This window comes from Girardinichthys multiradiatus, chromosome 9 (genome assembly GCF_021462225.1).
Source record: "Girardinichthys multiradiatus isolate DD_20200921_A chromosome 9, DD_fGirMul_XY1, whole genome shotgun sequence".
Classification (NCBI taxonomy): Eukaryota; Metazoa; Chordata; class Actinopteri; order Cyprinodontiformes; family Goodeidae; genus Girardinichthys; species Girardinichthys multiradiatus.
In genome coordinates, this window is record NC_061802.1 from 12,366,419 (window position 1) to 12,383,326 (window position 16,908).

The following is a 16,908-nucleotide window of genomic DNA, read 5'->3' on the forward strand; positions in this document are numbered from 1 at the left end:
CTGCTCTGTTCTCTCAAACCCCCAGTCGGTCGTGGCAGATGGCCGCTCACACTGGTTCTGGTTCTGCTAGAGGTTTCTTCCTGTTAAAAGGGAGTTTTTCCTCTCCACTGTCGCTACATGCATGCTCAGTATGAGGGATTGCTGCAAAGTCAACGCCAGTGACTGTCCATTGTCTCTACATGCTCATCCAGGAGGAGGGAATGCTGCAAATCTCTGACTGGATGCAATCTGCTGGGTTTCCTCAGATAGAAAAACTTTTTAACCAATTGGAATCAATAACTGAATCTGACTGCACTGTTTGTTAGTTAGTATTAATTGCAATGTATGTACCTGACTTGAAATCTGTATGATTCGATTGAAATGACTTTGTAAAGTGCCTTGAGAGGATGTGTGTTGTGAATTGATACTATATAGATAAAACTGAATTAAATTTAGTTTAACATGTAGGACATTTGTTATTTTTAATGGTAGGGCTTATGGTAAATGAACCATGAATTATTAGCTTATTTCCTGTGTTGCTGTGTATGCTGACTTCTATGACAGGCACCAGTGATGAACCCACTGAAATAAAAATATGTTAAATTGAAAGTCATTATCAAGCATAGCCAGCAACATACAGTTGAACCTCTGATACAGATACTGTATGACAGAAACAAGTAGACCACATTCTTTTGAACTAGAACTATTAAGTTTTCTCATTAGCCAAGGTTGTAGATCTATAACCAAAACAATTTACTGGTATGTGCGTAAAGTTGCATAATCACTGAGGTAAACCAGTTGGCAAATTACTCGTTTGATGACCTGTCTGTTTTTTTTTATTTACCACATGCAATTATATTTTACATTTTAACAATTATGTCCTTGCATGCAGTAAATTCTAACATTTGCTATCAACATTTTGGGCTGTATAAATGTTTGAGTCTGCAATCAGTTTGTCTTTGAGTCAAGGTGGTACAATGCAAATGTTTGGTTTGTGGACAGAAAGAATAATTGTTCTTCCTTGTGTTTAGGTTTGCTGGCTGAGATTAAACTCAAAATACAGCAGGTAGAGGAAATGGTGGGACTTTGTAATTACTTCTGCCTCAACTTCTCATCCTGTCTTTTTCATTGCATTGTTGGATTTTTAGAGGTGAGTATATTACCCTATTGCATTTAAGGAAATTAAGAGCATGTCATTATGAATAACAGTAAAGATCACATGGTTTGCTATATGTAGCCAAACTCTTATCCTACGTGTTTTTCAAAAGTCTGTTTCAGAATCCCCGTGACCCACTATGGAATAAGCAGTAGAAAATGACTGACTGACTGTTTCAGAATCAGTTCAACAATACTGCTCTTAACCATAGTTATGTGTGCTAGGGTTAATACGGACTACTGCCTGATGAAAACAGAAGTTTGTGCTGCTCCACCAAACGGCTCCCAGAGTCTTTCTTCATTTTATCAATCAGCATGGCTTTTTCTAGAATTACGTGTCCTCTTTTAGTGGCCTTTTTCAGCATAAACAAATATAAAAGTATTTTAGTGATGGCCAATTCTTCTCAAACTGATCAAAGAGATATCCAGAGGTTATAAAACCAACCATATCCTGGTGGGTTTCACTGACCTCTGGACGAAAACCAATGTATTTCCACACTAAGGTTAGCGCAGGTTTGCTATATGACCTGTCATACTAATTGTCCTTTTGTCCATCCTTTAAATTTTTTATACATGTTTAACAGCAAATACAACAATTTAATTTAAGGAAATTATTATATTTCATAAGCAATTTTGGCAAAAGTTTTCTATTCAGATTTTTCCATCAACTAGGAGGAGTCACTCACACGTCATGATACTGCCACCCTTGCACTGCACAACTGGGATGGTGCAAGCCTCCGCCTTCAGTCACCAAATGTAATGATGGTAATAATAATTAGTCTCCTTTTTTGTTCACTTGTTTTGTTGTCTCTCCCTACACATCTTTGAGAAATTCTTCATCTCTTCAAACAATCATTACAGTTTAATACTTTCTTTCTCAACTGTGTCTTTGCATCACACCAGGATAAGACAGTTATGATCAACTGACCCTGTTTTTTTTTGTCATTTTCCTTTCCTTCATACAGGCCCACTACTGTTTTATCAGGACAGGCACCTAGGAGTGAAGGATCTGCGAGGATAACGACAACACCAGGAGAACCTTTTACATTAAAGATGTCTGCATAGCAGCAAACAACCTCTGACACAAGTTCAGACCTCATCGCCTCAGTATGGAGGGTGGGCAGGACTGTGAGTTGCAATCTAAACTTTGTCTGCAGTTAGAGGTATCACCTCTTGACCAAAATGGGCAAGTGTATTGATTTTGTGTTTCCTGCTTCATGAAACTGGATATGTGATGTGATATAGAAATAAATGGTATGGTGGAAATCTCTATTATAAAATAGGAAGAGGGAGGGAGTTATAGAGCATTTTAACAACGTGTCGCTTTCATGGGCTGCAAACTGGTAAAAAAGAATGAAGCCTCTCAGGATCTCAGGAAATGTTTATGGCAGCAGGGCAACAGCCAATTCCCCTTCATGAGTCTTTGTTGTGAGATGTTGGGAGTCAGTGAGGGATTCTGCCCAGCAGTTACACTATTGTCATCTCTGATGTAAAGAATGTGCTTGCAAGACTTTATTAAAGTACTGAAATAAAGTGTTATTGTTATGCTTTCATCCAGTTATTAGAACATCAAATGACACCAGTATTTGTATCTCTTCTTCTTTAACTATATTAAATATTATGTGCATATTTGATTATAATACTTTGTCAGCTGATTTAAGAGTGCTGCAAAATACTTCATGAACATTTTAACAAAATAATTAAACACCAGATTAAAATAAAATGAATTCTGAGATAGTCCTAGTCTATTCAGTGAGTACCTTCATCACATTCTGACATGGTTTTTAATTAAAAAAAATATGAAAATCCTTTTTACCCACGATATTTTAGAGGACATAAAATCTAAACAGTAGTAGTAATCAGTAATCTGTGAGTTTTAGTGAGTCTGGAGCAGGCAGCGCCCTCTGCCAGACGGCCATACAAGTTACCTTCAAATCATTTTGCTCTACTGTCTGCGGCATGTGTGGGGCAAAAATAAAAACTTGTAAAGCAGCATTTGTGACTCACAGCAGCAGATTCATGCAGTTGTATTCATTGATTTCTGCTTGTAATAAGGAATAAAATATGCTAAAAAATTGTTTGTGAGATGATGTTAATACAGGTGTGTGAATTTGTTTTGCACCATTTGTTTTGGATCAACTGAAGCAAAACCTTGAATGTAAGAGGATTTAGATGTGATGAATAGTTTTTTTCTTAAAGTTTCTTATAGATTAGGTTTCATTACACCCATTGACCACGCTGCTCAATCCAGTTAAAGCCACTCCAGGCTGACAAATTTGCTGATACTCTGAGGTTTATGCTCGGTCTCATGTAACAATGCGGAGCCTAGAGTATATAATGATGAGTGTCCTTTGTTGGGAGTGTTCTACCTTCTTCATCCATGAAAGGAGTAGGATTGGGCTGAGTACCGTGGTTGTACTATTTTTAAGCTTTTCTACATAAAATATCTCAAATTTAATTACAGAGTTGTAGTATGTAATTTATAGTTTAAAGGGCAAAAGGAATATCTTTGAAAAAAGGTCTTCAGTCACAAAAGCCAAATGGTTACAAGGCATAACTGTTGTTTTGTATTTGTTTTGCATTATGGTTACAATGTACAAATAGTTTTGCTCCTATTGTTTTGGATTAAAACTGTGAATATAAGAGGTTTTTTATGTGTGACTCACAGAATACAATTTATGTACTTAAGAATCTGGAGAGGTGTAACTGTTGTTTTGTAAAACTCTACAATTACAAAACTCCTATCGCATTTTTCTCTGTGGTTTCAAATTCCCAGTTACAATGCATAAATCATTTTGCCCCAGATTGACCTCCATACATTTCCTATTGTTTCTACTATTAAAGCAAGGTCTATTGATACATTAAATCTGTGATATAGTTTAGTCTAGTTGGACTTTGGTCATTTAATCCAGACATCCACTTGGATGGGGGGACTGAGATTCCAATTCCGGTTCCAATTATTTTACTCATTCACTGACTGATGGATAACTTAGAACTGTTATTACATGTGCTATAGAAGAGATTCATACCTGACAGGACTGAGTTCTTCCTTGCATCGATCCCCATATTGACTGAGACTCTGTTCTGAGAAAATCAACTCCATAGACACTTGAAGCCTCTTCACCTGCCTCATCCAGTTTCGGCAGAGGGAATCAGAATCTAAATTTTGAGGTTCCAGGTACTCAACACATGCCTGTGCTGCACGGACATCCAGAACCTAAAGAGCAAAAACATATTTAATGAATCAGTATTTTCCCAAAGACTAAAAAAAAAAAAAAAAACTTTATTAGGACATTCAAAAAGCAATCAAAATTGTGTTTGGTTTATTGAATTATTATATTCTTTATGTGTTTTTAATTTATTTTACATTTATTTAACTCACTAAGCTTCTGCATGTGGCAAAACCAACAGCAGAAAAAATATAATAACCTTAGTTGTTTTTTATACTCAGTGCTTACATTAACAGCTAATACATTAGTAGAATGGGGTTAGAATCTTCTTAACTCATTAAATAAAATGTTACCATTTCAGGACAGTTTCTGCTGTGCTGGTTTGTTCTCAAACGTGAAACAATTTCAGGTTGAAGAGAAATAACCCGTGAGAGGTTCTGAAGGCGCCTTCGGTAGGAATAGAAGGCAAGGTGGATGTGGAGGAGCGTAGGCTTTTGTTCATCTTGTTTTTGTCCCCACACTTCATTAATGCAGCTGGACAGAGCTTGGCACAAGAGCTAAGGAGCAAATTCATAAATGGATTAATTATAGCTTGGTATAACTGCATTGTGAATATAATAGACACAAACATGTAACAAATCATTACATTTTAGTGGATATGCTTAGATGTTCTGCCAATGGTGGCATAGTGATTTACATAATAATTTAAACATAGAATGGTTGCGTTCATTTATCCTTTTCATTAGTATCTGAGTCTCTACTTTTTTTTGAGAAATAACTCATTCACACTATAATTTACAAGTTATTTTCTACCCATTGAGCAATAAAGCACACACAGAGAGCCTCATCGGGACAACATGGGATTTGAAATGTTATCCACTAACATCTCTGAAAGATCTGAATGTTGGAAAGAATTTCCCTGAACATAATAAATACCACATATGAACTTAATTATTTGGGACCTTTATTTACCCCTTACCTCTGATTCATCATCTGATGCCACTTTTATAGTCATGGAAACAAAGTCCTGCAGGTACCTTTTAAAAAGCTCTTTCTTCACTCTCTCATTCACATTTTCAGCCATGTACCTGCCAAATGATGTGTTTAAGAACAACTCGTGGAAATGCTGAAATGAATGACCTGCTGAAATGAAGGTCGAAAAAGACACATTTTTAGAGGTTGGTATGAAAAGCAATGTTTCAGTACTTCAACATTATGACTTTTAAAGAACGGTAATTTTGAGGACATTTTCATAAGGTTTATTTACTTCTGTGTCTAAATGATTGCATCATAAGCTCATCCAGGAAGTCTTTGATGCACCAACTGAAGGGCATCTTGCAGTGCATGGTGTCCCCACCTATGACATGGCTTTGTACTATTAGCATGCTGAAAGTCAAAGAAACAAAAAAAATTGTAAGATTAAAGTACAAAAAGCATCAGCTTGATGTGTTCATTCATAATTTTTATTATTATTTTACCATATTTACTTGTGATTTATGAAAGAGGCAGGTTAAAGGTAGCTTGTCTTTGAGGGTTTGTTATGGAAACACTTTGTGAGAGAGGCTAAAAAAGCTGGCAAGAGAACTTTATTCTACTACAGTTTTGGTTGAGCAAAAACAAAAAAGTATAGAGACTGAAGGTTAATAGGTGCCTGAAAAGATTTACTGAACTCCTAAAAGCATATTATGCCAAGATCTGAGATGGAAGGATATTATCTGAACAAAATCATGATACTTACTTGATCTCTGTTACATAGGGCACATTGAGCATTTCTTTGCTGCCAAAAATCTCAAACCACAGCTCCCTGATGTCCTGTCCTTCATCCACCAGGAGGTCTAAATTGCAATCTCTATCAATGACTGAAACCAAGTTGGCTAGAAGTGGGGTCACAACTGTTTGGACTTTTCTCCATAGTGTGTGTCTGTAAGAAATAATTATTTCAACAGAAACCCACTTAATCTCATAGACCCAAAGTATTTTCCAAATGTAAAATGCCATAATAAACTAAATGTATTACTGACTAGTGGCCTATTGTCTCATTTAAAGTAGCCACCATCACCATAATAGAAGAAAGCAATAGCATAAATGAGAGGCTTACAGAAATGTTCCTCCCTCTTGAAGAGCACTGACATTAGAAGCCTGATTAAGGACCCAGTTTTTTGGACTGAGGATGTTAGCCTCATACTCTTTTAACAAGGCGTAGAGATGCTTCCTCACAAGCTTCACAAATGCACCTAAAAAAAAAAATGTTTATCTCACACCTTCGTAGGACAATATAATTTCTGCATTTCAAACACACAGTTACACATTCTTGACACATTAAGAGAATTTCTTTGTTGGCTTTTGTTTATATTGCTATTCATTATGACAGTTCTGATGTATGTGGCTGTTGTCTTGGTAGCCCTTGTAGATGAGATTTCCTGGTTAAATAAGGGTGTAATATAGTAATATTATAAATAATACCACATAACATTTACTGATACTTTCCATGGTTTCAATACCTTTGATATGTACAAGGCTGAATTGTAAATGACCAACATGAGTAAAGATTTGTACTTACTATAAACCACAACTTATTATTTTTAATAATGGGTTGACAAAAAAATAATACAGAAAAAAATGACTATGTCTAAAAATGTTCCTTACTGTCCTCCAGAAGTGTTAGCAGGTTCTCAACTCTCCTTGTGCTGAGTTCCCCACTGTCAACATCTCGAAGCATGCCCACGGCAGTCTGAACACAGCTCCTCACTAGATCTGTGGTATCAAAAACTCCTCCCAAAACCTGAATAAAAAAGTTTAAAATAAGTGAAAACAAGTGTTTTATTGGATGAACTTTAGGTACTAAAATCCTAGAATGTTTCGGTAATATTAAAATCAGTGGAAATACAAATGAATGAATGAATAAATGAATGTTAGGCAACCTAAATTATTTACATGTAACTTACTTTAAATTTAGCTATAAGAATTAAAGTATTTTAAGTCTTCATGAGTTTGTAACTTTGTGTCAAAAATTAGTACAAAACACTTGTATTACTATCACAACTAAAGCAACTGGTTAACATCCAGCAGAACATTTATTCAATGTTTGCTTCTTTGTGTGTGTCTCGTACTAATGTTATATAACTTTAACCCATCTCAGACACTGTTTATTTGCTATAGACATTGACCCTAATCTTTACCATATTCTTCCAGATTTGTGCCTGAGGGGATAATGTTACTTACAAAGTTGTCATTTTGAGGCATTCCAAACTGATCTTCAGTCTGCATGGCTGGATGAAAGAGAATAAGAGGTGTATTTATTTAGCTACAATAAACTGTATAGTACTTTCTCAAATACTAGTAACAGAAATTACCCTCAGGTGGCTCTTCAAATAAATCACCAATGCTCAGATCTTTCAAGGAATGAACATCAGAAACAAACTCCCTTGATCTTCTGAGATCATCAATGTGAACAGACCTCCAAGGACCTGAAAAAAATGTCTTACAATTGGTATTTTTTAGCATAAATATTTTTAATCCTTTACAAATAGCCTTTCATGCAAATGTTTTGTCCTAAATGTGCTTTAAAAATTATCAGTAGTGGCGTGTGTGTGAGAGCACAACTAACCGCCTTGAAATCCTTTGTAAGAGGTCCCCCCTTCCATACGTGGAAGTTTTGTGACAAAGTACACAAATGTTTTTGTGTCATCTGTAGTGAGACACTTGTTTATTTCATTGATGCAGGAGTACCTGAGAATTGCAAATGTTTATTACAAAAATAACAAGAAAGCAAAAAATATATTATTTTCCATAATGTCATACAAAAAAGTAACTGTGAGATCTCTTCACTCACTTGGCTGAGGAGAGAATATTCTTTCTTTGGAAGTCATCATCAAACTCGGTTTGGATAAGGAGCACCTTGTTCACGTGTGTTGAGCCAAGAAATTCCCTAATGCGAAGACATTGTCATAATGTATTTTATAAAACACATTACAGTTGTAAAGATCAAAAGCTTTACAACTGTCCCATAAAAATACAACTAGGGCCGGGCGATATGAACTTAAAATTTTATCATAATATTTTGTGGTACTATTCCCATAACCTTAAAAGTAATGCTAAAAACTATTTATAAAACTATTTATTTTCAGTCTTTTTGGGTAACTTTGTGGCTGACTGCATGTCACAGCAATCATAGCACCACAAACATAAATACTGCTCTTGAATAATATACTGCACCCATTTTGAAATAGGCTTCTTCAGGACACCAGTTACATAAGGAAGTGTGATTTTCATCACTAAACTGCACACAGTAACTGAATTTAATCCTATATTTCGAATTTATTGATATTGTCTCCAAAAACAGTGGAGAAAATAGTGAAAATAACAATTTCAACGATACAGTCAGTTTTTGGAGTTTTCAAACATCATTAATTGGGATTTACCGTTGTCACGGTAATTCAAAATTCTCATCATGATAAGACATTTTTCATGGTAAACGATACAATAAATGCCCACCTCTAAGTACAACAAGTATAAAAAGAAAGAGAGAAATATTTGTTCAGTTGAACTAAAATTAGCCTCTTATAGTGATTTTCCACTGAAGGAACTTAGGGTCTTGAACCTGTTTGGTTCATGTGCCTTGGCTGTTTTGTTGAGCACTGATGTGTGTTTCCACCAGTTTTGGGAACAAAGCATGAGTCATCAACAGTGGGACTGCGTTGGTGGAAAAGGGTTATTAGAACATAAATAGGTCTTTATATTATAGATACATACCTGATTGTTTTGAGGAAAGAGTACTCGGTGTCAAATTGCAGCAGAAATAGCAGCTTGACAGCATCACATTTTATCTCATTTTGCAGTTGTTCAGAATCGGCTGCAGTTAGGAGCCTGGAAAATGTTGTTACCTAAAATAAATAGCAGAAACAAATACACCAGTAATGTAATTTACTTTATTGTGAATGAATAATGTGTGTGAAAATTTAAAAGAATAATTTGACTTGAAATCAAAAATACTGAATTTAAAGTTCATATTACCACTGTTTTGTAAGAGGAACATTTAAACCTTAAATTTTACTCTTCAGAGTTCACTCAAAAAATGTATCAAAATCAGCAAAATGAACAACCTGAAGGCAATGTAACAAAACTGTAAGTGTAAGTAAGGGATGATAGATTTGCATTCAAAAAATAAGCTGTGGGGCTTTAATGTTTTTTTTTTTTTACTATTGAATGTCAGTAAAAACTGATGACTTCACAATTTTGAAAGCATTACACCAAACAAGCATATAAAGGTTGAAGTGAGACTAAGAATAATGTAGATGCTCCAAGATACGCAAATAACATTTCTAGTATAGTTTACAAAGTTACAATGAGCTAGGCCCCTTTTTTTAAAACGTTCCTGAAACAGAAAAAAAATATTACCTCAGTGAATGACACTTGTGAGTGTTCAGACTGTTTTATGTGATATACAATGTAGTCTCCCAGAGATCGGTGCATATCCTCTTTGACATATTCCTTCATCCAACAGTCTCTTTCGTCACCAGGGAGTTCAGATTTGTCCAAACGAATGACTGAGTCGGGGGTTGCACATTTGAGCATAACAGTTTTGGCTTTTTTCAGAGTGACTTGATCATCTGTTTCATCTTTATTCTCGGTCACTTGAAGGACCAGAGAGGAGCATGTGTCTGAGTGGTAGCCAATGAAAGCATCTTCTGGAAAATACTTCTTGCTTGTGGAGTATTGATGTTCTATTGAGATGAAATCATTAACCCATTTATATAACTGATCAGCAATGTCCCGCTGTTCCTTTTTGAGGACAGTGTTGATGTCCAGGATGTGTTTCTCCAATCTGTTAATGAGTGGGATTGGAAATTGCTCATAGACCACTTGTTTTTCTTCAATGACAATGAGCCTGAAGTTTGGATGAACTCTGCATTTCACACGATGTGTTCCTAATCCAAGATCAACATACTTCTGACCCCCTAGAGTCACATAGTATTGGTTGAGTGCATCATACAGACTTTCATACAGATTCTGTAGGTTCAGAAGCACAACTGTTTGTCCAGTCTCCATGCAAACTTTGACACGATTGATGTTCCTGCAAATCTGCATGTACTCCTGGTCCTTTGGGAAGCTAGACCCAAAGATGATCTCTGGATAGACTTTGTGAGACAAGAATATTTGTTGGAGAATCTGAAGTGCTGCATAGTTTTTAGTAAGGATTAATAGGTACCGATTTTCCTCCATTTGGCAAGCTGGAAAAATATTTTCTTTGACCATGTCAATAGTACTGGTGTTGGTGTTGGAAAAGTGATCCAAGAGTTCTCTGGAGAAAATGTCAATGACCTTAACATCATCTTTTCCACTGAAGTTTCTCAGGACTGCTCCAGCGATTTGATCAGCAGTAGGGCACTCATTTGACGTTTTGGTGATGGAAAATACCATCTTTATTAGACTATAAAAGTCCCGTAGACCAAAAAAGCCTTTGCCCTCTTTGCATACTGTTATATACGATTTTGCAAATGGCTCAAAGAGATGTTTTATCTTCTCGAGAATGTTTTTTTCAGATGCACAAATTCCCTCAGCACTTTTGATAAGTTCTTTCTCACTTAAATCACCACGGGATACAAAAATCCCACGATTCATTTTGGCAGGGTCTAGTGCCCAGTTGGAAATGCCAATGAAACCAACCCTCTGATGAGGCTGTGGCTTTTCATCAACACAACCCTCTTCCAGTAATGGGTGCAGTGTTTTCAATGGCATTTTCGGGGAATCCTCAGCTAACCCTATCTCATCAAGAACAACTACTGAGATGTATTCATCCAGATTTTTGCTCTCTTGAAAGCGGGCACACTGTTTGAACGTGTGGATGATTCCTTCAGGAGTTGAATGGGGACTGCACTGGAAAGATACCAGATGTATCTGCTTAAGTCTCTTAAACAGGTCAGAGTGTGATGTGGGGCCTTGCATAGCATCTGCAACCAGGGTTTTAGAGAGAGATTTGGAGCTCCCTGGTTTCCCAACAATAAACAAGGGGATTCTTAGCTCAATACAAACTGCCATCATGAAAAAGTTCTCTTTCAAAGCTTCATTTCTGGCTATCGTCTTACCCAAGGGTACCCCACTTAGTAGAAGGTCCTGCATGAGTTTGATTTCCTGTTGTATTCTCTGTGGTTTGTACTCACTTGATAGAAGTTGACTAATAGTTTTCTGATACTCATCTTTGCTCTCTAAGCAGGACTGATAGCACACTCCAGTGGCCATCAAGAGTGACCAGATCACTCTGTCACTAGCAGGAGAAAAGTTTAGATTTTTTCTCCTTTTAGTTTGTTGCTGCATTAAATCTTTGAGATTTTCAGCAAACATGGAGTGATTCCTGTGGAACCACACAAATACTTGCACACAACGTTCAACATCCCTCAGACTGACAAAACTACATTCATCCTTCTTCTTCCTCATGAACTTTTGTGATGATGATAACACATTAGATATCAATGGGATGTGCCTTTCCTCAATTAAGCTGGCCTTTGCCTGCCTTTGTACTATTTGTTGGATATACATTTGCTCCGTTGAATCACTGAGTTGCCCAAAATCCCAAACAAGTGGTATCAAGCTTGGTGGTAACACATGGACACGATACACAAGCTGGCGGAGAGGAATGGAGCCAAGCTTTTCTTGTGTTTCCCGAGCATGGACCCTGTAGCCCAATCCTGATGCCTCCAGCCTCTCAATCATTTCGTTTGTATGTTTTCTATACGGGTTGCATGCAGCAATAATCTGCAGCCCTGTCTGAGAGGCAAGGCTTTTTCCCTGAACTGAGTGATCACAAATAATCTCCTTGATGCTGCTAATGGCCTCTGTGGTGTTTGCCTCATCAAAAAAAAGAACGGAGTCAAATTCATGATTCTCTTTGTTTGTCTTTGCGAGAGTTTCTGCTTCAATCACTTTATCATGAATCATTTTAGATGTTGTTCCTCCATGAACCTTGACGAGTTTCATGTTCTCCGCTGGTGCACCACATCTTCGCAGTTCACACATAAACTTCACGAGTCTTGTCTTTCCACATCCTGTCTCACCCATTATTATGACTGGGATGCCACACCTAAACCGCATGTGAATTGCCATCATTTTGAGGATGTTGTCTGTGGTCAGTTCGTACGTTTCATCAGGATCTGTTGGCCATTTGATCCCAAGTACACTGCACAGATGCTCAATCTTGTCAGCTCTAGGAAGCTGATCAAAATCTGCATTAAAAGGAACTCTTTGATGTATCAGCCCCCTGTAAAGCTCTCGAGTCATGATGTTCTCCTTTATTACTTTTCCTGTTGAAGGATTTATGGCATCAACACCTTTCTGGTCATTGAGCTTCAGATGAAATCCTATGAAGGTCATGGATGTGTGGTCTTCATTAAAAAAGATGTAAGGATGAGGTTCAGATTCCCACCTTTTTCGAATGAGGAACGGAGCCAAGTCTTTTTCATTTATTCCAGTCAGGTCAGTTTGGTTTTTTCCAAGGCTCTCATCAGTGATACATAGTGATGGTGTTGCAAAGTCTTTGGACATCAAGATCATAAACTCAACCACAAAGTTTTTGAACCCTTGAAGAGTGTCTCCAACAAACTCAACATTGCAGAAGACTGAATTTTCACAGTCTTGCAACTGAAGATCAAGAAACCAGACAAAGTTACAAAGCTCTGCCCATGAAGGATCAAGTACACCACAGTAGAATAAGAATATCTGAAGACAATTTGAATGAGTGCCTTCAATGCCTTTGTAAGTGAAGTTGTCAAGATTGTTGTTATTGTGAAAACGTGAAAGGTACTGGTATGGTCTCTGAAAAGCCTCGCTTCTGAAACACTCATCATCCATAAGTGGGTCATCATTTTCAGTAGAAAAATTTTCATCCTTCTGGATTTCCAAAGCCATGACTTCTTTAGGAGGTCGACAAAACACCTTTGGGAAAACATCAGGGAAAGCAAAGTTTTCCTTTTGTCCCTAAAGGTACAGAAACATAAGGATTTAAGTGCACGTCAATTCAAATACTCTCATTAGACAAATTACATCAGTTACATTAGTTGTATTTTACTCTCCTAAAAGCTAACAGTTCAAAATACAACAGTCACTAGCACTTTATACAGTTGAAACCAATTAATTTTCATTCAGTGCTTAAAAACACATATTGTTCTCACTGTCTAACATAAAAGCAAATTAAACTTTTCCTGTTGTAGGTAAGTGATGGTTACTAAAACTATATCTAATTGCTAAATTCCAAAATAATGAGAGTAATAATTAGTTTTTTTGGTTTTCTTAAAGTTAAGAAGTGTACATACACTAAGTCTGGTGGACAGGCTACGCTGAAATGCAGTGACTGAAAACTGGCTTCTGGCTGCCCAAAAAAACCCAAAAAACCGTGAGATGCCATCAGTAAAATTCTCATTCCCGACAAAAAACAGGTTCACAAGGTCCTGAGCTTTGAGACAAACATAGCGCAGACTCTTCTTTTCTTCCTTTGTGACCTGATAAATGAGTCGGTACTCCCTTCTAAGGGAGTTTTGATGAAAGTTTCTTCCAGTAACAACTGAAAAGTCATAATTTTAATGATAATGGTAAATGGCCTGAATTTGTATAGCGCTTTATCAAGTTTATCAAGTCTAAAGACCCCAAAGTGCTTTACACCACCATGAGTCATTCACCCATTCATTCATTGTCCTGGGGCAGACTGACAGAAGTGAGGCTGCCATACACAGGCGTCACAGAGCCCTCTGACCACCATCAACAATCAAGTTAGGGGACGTTTCTTGCCCAAGGATACAACGACTGAGACGGAAACATTTTTTAATTAGTTGTGAAGTTTTTGGTGAATCTTGGACTTATTAAAAAGTATAATTAAAAATCCTGATTCATAATTAATAATTCCCTGCCCAAATCATTCACAAGGAATAGATCAGAATATGTCATAATGTGGGTTTTGCGGTAGGACCAACGTGCAAGGAGATGCCAGGAGCCAGAGTAATAAAGGTAAGTCGAAATGTAATTGTTCACACTTACAGAACTCAGACAGGAAGACCAGAGGTATGCCAAACCCAAACCAGATCAGAACACAGGGAACCAGACATCATGGTAGAATACGTGACCAGAATACAACACTGGACATGACAGACGACACTTCGCAAAAAAGAACCAGCCAGGGAACAATGGCGAGCGACCCGTAAGTCGACCCGTGGGGGTACAGAGTTCAGGAGGACGACTGCGAGGTAGTCCCAGGCAGACACCAAGTTCAGGTGGACGGCTGTGAGGTTGTCCCCTGTGGACATAAAGTTCTGGAGGCCAGCGGCTGTCCTCTAACCCCTCCGGAACAGGAACAGGGTCAGGGAATGAAGACGGGTTATTCTGGAACCCCTCACGGACAGGAACAGGAAGTGGAGGCGACTCATCCTTGAGCTCCTCTGGGACAGAAACAGGAAAGTCAGACTGATCCTCAGCGAAAGCAGGAGCTGAAGCGCCGGCAGGACCCTAAGTGGAGAGGAGAGCGGAGGAGGGAGCAGGAAGCTTCCTCATGGAAGCGGCAATCTCTGCCAGGGCTTTCTAACGCTCCCCTTCGATGATCCCGTGGGTCAGACGATCCCAGGGGAAAAGACTCCCCCATTCCTCCAGCCAGTCCATCAGGCCGTTTACTGGCTCCAATATCCGCCATGGTGAGCTGGGAGAAGTAAGGAGGTGCGCGAACCGTCTTGCCATTTCCTTTCCATGTCTTAACTCCCTCTCATATCTCCTAGTTTAGTCCAAAGTTACGAAGCTCTGCCCATGTGCACCTTGATTGACAGCAGATCAGCCTACTCAGGGCTTGTTGGACGCCTCTCTGCAGGCCTTCGCCCTGATGACACGTGAGCTTGGTCGCATGCTCTCTACATTGGTCCATGCTCAGCTAACTGGCAGTACAATCACAGTTCGAAGCACAATTAATACAGTGACAATCCTGGACTGTCCTATTTCTAACCTACTTTACCCTGCCCAGACTATAAGGAAAGTAGCAAAAGAAATTAATTTACACGAGCCACATCTTCTCCTGGAAGAGGAACGGGTTTGAGATTCACGCATCTGTAAATGGCTCAGAAAGTGTCAATCTTTTACTCCTTCGGATGATGTACCGCGGTAAATCGACTATAATACAAAAACAAAGAGGCAGGATCGTCTCCTCTAAAAAATCCTCTGCTGGATTTTTCCACACCTGGATAGCAAACGGCTATAATTTAGGTCTTCGATCGGAAAAGTAATTTCTCTTGCGGTTGGTTGCTCCTCGAGCGAGATTTCAAGCTCTCTAAAGCTCTTTTTCGAAAGGTAGTTGAGGAAGGAGGAATTTAACTTATCCCACTAGTTTACTGATCCTTCGGGGAAATTATTCCCATTTTGCTTTTGTTGCGAGGTAACGAGAAAAGCTTGCAAGGGAATATATATCATGTCTGCCGTTACGTCAGAGCTGCAATGAATGTTGGGAGGTGTAGTCAGTACCTCTGGCCAAATGGCAATGGCCCAAACAACCAACTATAAAGGAATGATTTTAACATATGAGGTTACGTTACATTAACGCTCAATATGCGTTACATTAACGCTCAGCTTGGACTCCTGCTTTACTTGCACACTGATCATCTGCACTGTTGTATTGCTCTTGCATCTTATACTGCTCTATACTTACTCTCACTCACTTAAAACTGTGCACATATATTTATATTATATTGTAGATATGTTTATACTGTTTAATTTGTACTGTATTGCACCGACTACGCCAAAACAAATTCCTTGTATGTCCAAAAACGTACTTGGCAATAAAGCTTTTCTGATTCTGATTATGAGGGGTTAGAAAGTTATGGTGGTTAAAGTTAAAATTTCTATAAAGAATAAACTATCTGGCTTATTTTTCTGGCAGTGAGACAATATAAATATTTTGGTAATCCTAATTGACCTAAACAGGAAAAGTTTATTGTGAGGGAAAAAAATGGTTATGCTTCTCATACACTGTATGTAAATATGTGGTTTTAACTGTATTAATCTTTTTTTTTCCATGTAGCTGAAAAAACTGTGAAGACGATAGAAGATGGTTGCTAGCAAAAAATATCTTACTGTTTGACAGAAAAGAATTAACTCAAATGAAAAGGAACAAGTTCAAATTATGTAGCATATTTTAAGGCACACTTGCAGTAAACATTAATATCTGCATTTCAACTTACCAGTCTTGTGCCAAATCTGGCCTGATCATTTGTGGTTTCTGTTAACTCCATGATATACAGGTGTTTTTGGGTACAGTGCCACATTTGCCCATCTGAATCCATCAAGTATCTTAAAAAGAACAACTTGAAAAGGAATTCATCCAGGCCTTTTTGTACCTGAGATCAATATTTTGAAAAGAAAGCAACACTCCTTATGTTAATGGATTAACCAAGTACACATTATAAGGAACTAGATTAATACTGGACATGGAGTACAGGTATATATCAAAAAATTTGAATATGAGAAAAAATATATTTTTTGTCACTCATTTCAGAAAGTGAAACATACAATAAACATATTTTACACAGAGTGAAATATTTTATGACTTTTTTTTTATCATTTTGATGATTATGGTTTACAGATA

General features: G+C 37.6%; 1 protein-coding gene and 1 long non-coding RNA gene across 2 annotated transcripts in view; one reads left to right on the plus strand and one right to left on the minus strand.

The window, feature by feature from the left end:
* The window catches only part of LOC124873679 (E3 ubiquitin-protein ligase rnf213-alpha-like), a 100,085-nt gene that overhangs the window by 39,779 nt on the left and 43,398 nt on the right, over window positions 1-16,908 (minus strand). Inside the window, exons 31-44 of the mRNA XM_047374520.1 lie at window positions 16,505-16,660; window positions 9,702-13,274; window positions 9,057-9,187; window positions 8,137-8,232; window positions 7,912-8,033; window positions 7,658-7,771; window positions 7,527-7,573; window positions 6,951-7,086; window positions 6,403-6,538; window positions 6,043-6,225; window positions 5,572-5,690; window positions 5,284-5,444; window positions 4,658-4,861; window positions 4,164-4,351 (exon numbers count right to left, since the gene is read on the minus strand). Of these exons, the coding sequence (XP_047230476.1) occupies window positions 4,164-4,351; window positions 4,658-4,861; window positions 5,284-5,444; window positions 5,572-5,690; window positions 6,043-6,225; window positions 6,403-6,538; window positions 6,951-7,086; window positions 7,527-7,573; window positions 7,658-7,771; window positions 7,912-8,033; window positions 8,137-8,232; window positions 9,057-9,187; window positions 9,702-13,274; window positions 16,505-16,660 (5,366 nt within the window). The remainder of the gene's footprint in view (window positions 1-4,163; window positions 4,352-4,657; window positions 4,862-5,283; window positions 5,445-5,571; window positions 5,691-6,042; window positions 6,226-6,402; window positions 6,539-6,950; window positions 7,087-7,526; window positions 7,574-7,657; window positions 7,772-7,911; window positions 8,034-8,136; window positions 8,233-9,056; window positions 9,188-9,701; window positions 13,275-16,504; window positions 16,661-16,908) is intronic.
* Window positions 398-2,689, plus strand: LOC124873702. The gene is made up of 3 exons (XR_007039604.1): window positions 398-1,129; window positions 1,807-1,899; window positions 2,100-2,689. It is a non-coding gene; the product is annotated as an uncharacterized LOC124873702 (long non-coding RNA).